At 33.6% G+C, this 8,319-nt stretch overlaps 1 protein-coding gene across 2 annotated transcripts in view; it reads left to right on the forward strand.

Annotated features, from left to right (window-relative positions):
• LOC106468775 (muscle LIM protein 1-like) overlaps positions 1 to 5,193 on the forward strand; it is a 13,730-nt gene extending 8,537 nt beyond the window's left edge. For both annotated transcript variants that reach the window (XM_013929215.2, XM_022397138.1), the window contains exons 2-4: positions 2,114 to 2,241; positions 3,219 to 3,393; positions 4,585 to 5,193. In XM_013929215.2, coding sequence (XP_013784669.1) covers positions 2,127 to 2,241; positions 3,219 to 3,393; positions 4,585 to 4,615 — 321 coding nt within the window. In that variant the 5' untranslated portion in view covers positions 2,114 to 2,126 and the 3' untranslated portion in view covers positions 4,616 to 5,193. The remainder of the gene's footprint in view (positions 1 to 2,113; positions 2,242 to 3,218; positions 3,394 to 4,584) is intronic.
• The last annotated feature ends 3,126 nt before the right edge of the window (positions 5,194 to 8,319 follow it).

Below are 8,319 nucleotides of genomic sequence, written 5' to 3' on the forward strand. Positions count from 1 at the left end.
ATAACATATTTAATTTTCAGAGGTTTTCCTTAGTTCAGACTAATTCTTCACATCCAGTCAAAGTCTGGACCGATTCTCTGGAGCATTGTCATGTTTGCAGAAGTTATGTGGAACATAAAATATCTATTTTGTACTTCTTTATTTTTATAACATGCAAATCAGCCACACTGGTAATATTACAAAACGTGTGCCAGAATGTCTTTGTATCTATTTCTATATGTTTTCATACAAAAAGCAGATTTTATTTCTGATAAAAAAGTCCAAAACTTAGATAACACTATGTAAAGGGTATATGCTATCTTAAATGGATCTAGTAGGATTGGAAATGATGCCTTATCAGCAGTCAACCAGAGAGATTTCATTAAAACAATGCAAATAGTCATGCTGTTGAAAAGCGTTGCCAGTTTCAGAAGACTGCGCATAAGTTGGCTTGAAACTCATTTCATGAGGTAAACTGTTTTGTAAACCATGTATACGAATTTCACAAATATCCTCTGATTAACCGATAACTGTGTTAAGCCCATTTGGATATCATTGCTCATCACATCCACATATTTTAAAGGGTATTTTAGTTTTCTTGAAAAACAGGTCCTTCCCCTGGTGAGAAAATATTCTAGTTGCGTTGATACTACTAATGTCATGTACAAGGGCTAATGTAAGCCCATTACTGGCATTCGTAGATTCAGTGTTATGCAGTGTAACACAGCGATCTTTGAATCGTACGAACAAATGTAATAGAAGGTTTAAAGGAAGGAACAAATGTTACAATGTCAGGGTCATTGTTCATTATGGTAACATCTTCCATGGCAGGTGTGTCGTCGTCTTATGCATCGGACATTTCTGCTATTTGTTACACCACTGTTAAGTAAACAGATAATCTTAGTTCGGTCTTCAAACCCTCATGAAAGCAGTAAAAACAAGTCACTAGGTATTCTGCTATCCAAATCAATTCTTGTTGGAAAATGGACTCCGACAAGCTGGAAAGTCTTGGCCTGTATATTAGAACGCTGGAATCGCAATTTCACCATTTGATTGTGAAAGAGTAGCCCAAGAGTTGGTGGTGGGTGTTGTTGATTAGCTGCATTCCCTCCAGTTTATCACTTCATAATTAGGGATGGCTTGCGCAGATAACTTTTGAATAGCCGAAATTATACAAACAAACAATTGATATTCTGGATATGGTATTGTGCTGAATTGTTTTCTATATCTGCAGTTTTCAAGCTTACTAATGCTGCTTCTCCGTTATTGTATTGCCAGTGCCATTTGTATTCCTATCAGCCACTATGTACACGTCTGTGTACTTTGGAGGATGATTCTTCATTGGATGCTGTGGCCATGAGATCCATTACAAATGCAACTGGATAGTGTGTATTATCTGTTTTTGACCAATTCGAGAGCTGAAGATGATTGTTTTATAAGTTCGGCAACGATACGAAGTTTGGTTGGTTTCGAACCTTTTTGTGAAAGTGTAAATTAGTGTTAAATCAGATCTGTTTGCATGGAAAAAAAAAGGTTGTTGTGGACCGATTTTAGCTCAAGTAGGTGCCATAATAGGATAAGTTTCTGAATGCCGTTAATTGTTTAGATAATACTTGCCATATTTTGTTTCCAGCACAGTTTTTATTGGCACGTTAGTTAATATCTACCATATTGACGAGGTGAATTTGAAAGTGTTCCCTTTTCTCCGGATCCATTTGATTAACATTGGGACCAGTAGTTTGAAATTTATAAGAATGGACTTTTAAACCTACAGTGGATTTCCAGGTTTAGTTAACAGTAATTTTGAGCTTTTTGCCAACTCACTTTACTAATTATAAGTCGGTTTAATTACAGTTTTCTTATTGAAATTAAGAATAATAACAGGAAGGTTAGATGCTAAGGTGAGATGCATAAGCGTTGACTTGTTCCATGATCGTAGTAATTCAACCTTTGTTACTTTTTTTTTAAAGCTCTAATGCACTGTGAATACTTTCTCCTTTTCATTGAGACTGCCTGAAAGAGTTTGTGTTAATACTTCGCTATTTTGGTATTTGTTTAACCCCAGATAACAGTGTGAAACGTATTTTGTTTGTTTGTTGCATTTTGTCATAATCAGTTTTATTTTATATTCTAGGAACTTTACTACAATGCCTTTCAAACCTGTTCAACAACCCAAGTGCCCCAAATGTAGTAAGTCAGTTTACGCCGCTGAAGAAATGTTAGCAGCTGGTCAAAAGTGGCACAAGAACTGCTTTAAATGTGGTAAGTATTCTTAGGGTTTGGATATTCATTGAAATACAATGATTAAATGCTATTTTGATGTACCAGGGTTTGGATATTCATTGAAATACGATGATTAAATGCTATTTTGATGTGCCAGGGTTTGGATATTCATTGAAATACAATGACTAAATGTTATTTTGATGTGCCAGGGCTTGGATATTCATTCAAATGCAATGGCTAAATGTTATTTTGATGTGCCAGGTTTTGGATATTCATCGAAATACAATGACTAAATGTTATTTTGATGTGCCAGGTTTTGGATATTCATCGAAATACAATGACTAAATGTTATTTTGATGTGCCAGGTTTTGGATATTCATCGAAATACAATGACTAAATGTTATTTTGATGTGCCAGGTTTTGGATATTCATCGAAATACAATGACTTAATGTTATTTTGATGTGTCAAATTTCTTTTCTCAACGTTTCCACCACCCACATAGTGTTCGAGAAACTTGAATAATGTAACCTAGTAGTAAACAAACACCAATAAAACATATTACAGATATCTCTGCTGTCGAGCAATAAAGTCTTCTTTCCTACAACGCTCTACTGACCAGCAGTGAAGCCTTCTTTTCAACAAAGCTCTAACGACTAAAGGTTCCAGAATGCACTCTTTTTACTTATTGTTCATGTAATAATTCATGAATGTGTGTTTAGATATAGATAAGATTAAACATTTGATTATTTCAAAATTTGTATAAAGATTGTTCAACTTTTTGAACCGAGATTCTTGCGAGTTCTAAACATTGTATTTTTAATATTAAACGTTAAATGTTTCGCTCCAAGAGACGTTCTGGAAAAAAAATATTTTAAAGATCCCAAGTTGTACTTGTCTTTTGTGAGGCAACGTTTCTGCTGTCTAAAGTGTATATCAAAATTTCTTCATCTGTTGATAGTATAAAATGCATTAAACGCAGATCATCGTGAATGATCATATATTTTGATACACGTAGGTCTCTGTCAGAAAAGATTAGACAGTACAAACGCCTCTGAACACGATTCTGAGATATTCTGTAAACAGTGTTACGGCAGAAAGTTCGGACCCAAGGGTTATGGTTTCGGTCAGGGGGCTGGAACCCTGACTATGGACACTGGAGAGCACCTAGGCAACACTGAAACTCTGATGAGGTGAGTGTTGGATCCAACCAGGTGGCATCCTTCGGAACAACCTTAAAATCTGACTAGTTAATAATGTGTCGTTTTATGTTTTAAAAAGCATTTGGTTGTTTCATAATGAGATGATTACGTATGGTAAGCATTTTATGTTTTTCTCTCGAGTAATTCGACAAATATCGAAATATCAATGGCAAATATGGAGTCCATTCCCCATGATTTTTACAAACACAGTAATAAAGTGATCATAAGATTACTGAAACCACCAATCAATGATCTGTCTATTTTATTTTTGAAAATTGTTTGGTTTTCATTGGATATTTCATTCAGATACCACGCAATTAATAAGGGCGTTTCATTTTAGAGATACAGCATTCGCATTTTAGTCAATTTGGAAATTTATTTTCAGTTATTTAAAAACATAATTTAATCACATAATTGGGACGACTAGATAAACCAGGAAGAAAGATAATATAATCCATAATTGAGTTTTGATGTTAAAAATCATTATTTAAAAAAAAATTGAAACCAAACCTTCTTTATATAAAAACTGATTCAAGTTTAATAGTTAATTTTTGTGAGAATCTTTTAAATTTTTGGTAGTTCTAGAAATTTATGGAAAGTCTTTATAGATTCGTACGAAAAACAAAACTCGTGTAAGTTTTAATTAACTGTTACTTGTTTTCTTTAGAAAGTTATATTCCGGGATAGTTACTTTTACTCTCTCTGTATAATATTTATATTTTGCTTAATCTATCGAACTTCATTTTTCAAACTTCCCCATTTTCGACAGGAAAAATCTTGAATACATAACACGTACTCAATTGCTAAAGATTTTTAAGTTTTTCTTCTTCTTCAAGAACGTTAACATTGTTGAACTAATGATGTAGCTCGATAGAGCAGTTATCAAGTAGTCATTGTATGAATGTTTTGTCCGGTATTTCAATGTCACAAAGCGAAGAAATCCGAGTGCCACTGGAAAGTTGTGTGATCGTGAACATGCTTTTGGTACACTAGAGTATGTACGTATTCATATAAGTAGTCTAAACTAAATTAATATTAACGATTTCTGTAATTTATATATATATTGTCCGGTATGACCTAAATGTTTATTGATATGGGATAATGTAAATACTGTATATCAATTTTATAATTTATCTTTCTTTGATTGTACTAGAGCATTCTTTTTTTTTTTTTTTCTTTCAGTAATAAACCAACTGACCCGAACTACGGCTGAATGACAGGACTCAAGCATATCTTCTACTGTTGGGCTGTTTGTTTTTTTGTTTGTCAAGATATAGTATATAAGGAAAGAATGATAAACATAAGAAACCCAACTTTTCTCCTGATGAAGAGAGGTCTAATAGGATTTCTTATTTTTGTCTTCAATTGATTTTTTATAACTTTGTTTTCCAAACATCACGAGTAAAGGATGATTCATTGAGGACAGTTTATTGATAATATTTTAATAAAACATGCTTATTTAAATATTTTTAATGTCAACATCCTTCTCTGCATGAGCGTGTGAAACCTCACTTGGAAGAGCGCGGGGATACGGTGATAAAACGTGGTTATATACAATAAATTATTAATGAAAACTTTTTCCAATCCTTAATACTTATTTTCATAAAAAGAAATTATCGGTTCAATTGAAACATTACTTTTTTCATGTTATGGAAAAATATTAATTGTGTGTTTTTAATTAAAGTTATTGTTTATATTATATGTTGCACAGAATTGACTCCATAAGCGCTGGTCAATCATGTACTTGCTTTCTATAACGCCCTCTATTCATTAAAACGTTTCGAACAATTATTTCTAGTCTTTTTCTTACTTTTCTTTTAAATATGAAAGTTTGATTTTTTTTTCATGATACACAACATTGCCATAAACAGATGTGGCAGTGCCATGGATGTTTCTAGTGCCAGACTGAAATGGGTAAAAAGTCTTTCCGTCCCCCAATGACTGAACGGCAAGACTGATGGGTTTAAAACTAGCAGAGACCCGCAAAACATTTGCTGTTAAATTAGTGTCTTTATTGGAACAGTACTTCTTTATTTTATCAAAACCAGACTTTTTCCAGTATGTGTTTCTAGTTAGTCATAACTGAGAATGTGTAAAGAAATAAAACAACGTCCAACACGTTTGTTTCGCTAACCATGATAAAAATGACAATGGATTAAGTTTTCTGTTTTATTTAAAACTGGTTCTATAAAGGCAACATTGTTTATTTTACATTATTAAGATGTGAAGACAACAACACTAGCCCGCTTTTTTTTCTTCATTTTTCTAAAGTATTTTCTGCGGCTGTAAACATTGGCTAGAACATTGGTTTCTCTACTTCAAAGAAATTCATTTAGTAATTAGGAGTAAAATAAATCCATATAGTATTGAAGTGTTTTAATTTTCAACCCACGATTAGTGTAAGGATGCATGAGTTGGGAATTCGCATAGCACAATAAACACTTCATTTGAATGCACGTGTACTACCAACACTTTCAAAAACCGCTAAATCATTGCATGGTGGTGTAGATGCACGGTAGGGAGATAGCCGTGTGTGTGTGTGTGTGTGTGTTGGTAACAGACTGTAAAATAACAATGTTTAGGCAATGTATGGAGTAGTAATAATAGCTATACTTCATTGTCACGTCGACATTAATTACTTCTGCGTTTATTGCAAACCCATTCAACTGGTTCTCAGTACAAAGTTTCAGAAAGGAATAATTATTATTGTCAAGGTTGGGAAGCTTACGCTGTTGCCAAGCGCTTAATACCTCAAAGGTGTGATGACGATGTTAGTTTTGGAAAAAGAAACACTAAACTCTAACTTCTTTATTCTATTGTGTAAAATAATTAATTTCTTGTAAATAGTTATTAGCGTTCAAAACACGTGAGCAGTTTGAAATTCGTATCTAAAGTTTGGTTCGTAGCTTCGTATGTCGCAGGTGAAATGACCGACTCGTGCCGCTCATATTTTGATACCAGCTGTTGGGGCTAAAAAACACTAAGGAAAATTGTATACAGTTCGAGCTCACAAATATGAAATGTTTCCGTGACTATCCAGAATGTAGTGTGACCACGAGGTTTATTGAAACTTGAAATTGACGAACGTTTGAGCGAGGTTGTAAAATGTTTTTCACGTTGGTATGATACTTCTAAAATGGCCTATATAGGCCTACTAAGTATTTGATACTACTCTAGACCTAGCATAGGCCAGCTTTTTATGTTTGATAATCAAATATTTAAATACTGTATTAGAGACCCGAAAAACATTTACGATCAAATTAGTGTCTTTTTTTTTGTAACAGTACTTCTTTAACCACTGGATTTCTAGAATAATACAAAAAAAATTCTAATCGTAGACACCGAAATCTATAAATGAATTTGTCTTAGGCATAACATTAGTTACACCTTTATTAAATACGGCCTATGTTAGATAAAAGAGATAAATTAACACAAACTTTGTTAGTTTTTAGTTAGAACTAAACTTTACCGTACTTAATGCTATCAAAAAATTAACTTTATTCTACGACCTAACGTTAACTTTGATAAGCGTTTAATATGTTGTACAAAATGTCTACTAAGGTATATTTACATTCGTCTTTTGTTTACACCCGTCAAAATGAATTGCGTGCACATGCGCCTTTAGATAGCAAGGTGCGCGCGCATTGTTAGGACAGTATTATTATGATGGTATACTGAAAGTAGAACTTGAATAATTAATTATACTTGACATGAGACAGTAGGAGTAGTGTGATATATTCAGATTAACTGCATTAACTTGAGAATTATATCAAACAGGTCTTCTAAACAGAAGATTGGGGAAGATATGGTATTATGGGTCAGTGTTGGAATAACTGAACTGAGACAATCTTAATTAATGGAAAGTCATAAACTGTTGTTGAATGAACAAGTCAACAATAATCGCTATTGGATAAGTGTATATCACTTCAGGCTTTTTATTTTGAGATGAATTCCTGGAGAACTAAATACGTTAAAAAACAAACAGAATTGTCTTTAAACGAGGTTTCCAATTTACAAAAAACTTCGGTATCTTTTTATTGTGTCACCACATGACTGGTCACTCTCTCATGAAATTTTTTTGATTGAAGTTGCAGACATCCCCCCAATCGGCCAACGAAAGGTCGCTGCAGCATTGTATCTGGCAGAGATGGTGGCATCTGATACCAACACAGAGAGAAACGGACAAGGACAAATTTAATTGCGAGAAACCTTAACGGTTTTTTTTTTGGACCGCATATTTTATGCCAAACTGGCATTTGTTCAGAAATAATGATAAATTTATGATATATATTAATTTTGCATGGAAGAAGAAACTTCTGGTATATTCGTATACCACATTACACCTATTATAATTCTTTAATACTACATTCCTTATTCGGTCCCTCAGGGCTTTTTCACGAAGAATGTATAATATTATTTCTTCCACACTTGTTCGCCATATCCATATAGAGGAAATATCTTGACTGTGACAGTTTTAAATGTAGGATATTAAAAATGTAATTATTGCTGTCAAAGAAAGGTGTGTATCTGTATTCAGTGTAGAGAGAATAACGTAAATCTATAACAAATTATACTTGCAATAAATCCGTTTATTTATTTGATAATAAAGAATTAACAGGTCAGGTTTAGGACTGTATCGTTCTTAGTTTGTCTGATTGGCTACTTGTAAGACGTCTAGTAAGGAACTAGGAAGTCCTTCACTGTTACAGTAAGACAAAAGTTGCACATACCATGTGCATTACATTAAAATATACGCTACACATCCCTTCAAGGCATGGACAGGTGGTTAGGGCACTCGACTCTCAATCTGTGGGTCGCGGGTTCGAATCCCCGTCACACTAAACATGCTCGCCCTTTCAGCCGTGGGGGTATTATAGTGTGACGACCAATCCCACTATTCGTTGGTAAAAATGAGCC

This window comes from Limulus polyphemus, unplaced genomic scaffold (genome assembly GCF_000517525.1).
Source record: "Limulus polyphemus unplaced genomic scaffold, Limulus_polyphemus-2.1.2 Scaffold3159, whole genome shotgun sequence".
Classification (NCBI taxonomy): domain Eukaryota; kingdom Metazoa; phylum Arthropoda; class Merostomata; order Xiphosura; family Limulidae; genus Limulus; species Limulus polyphemus.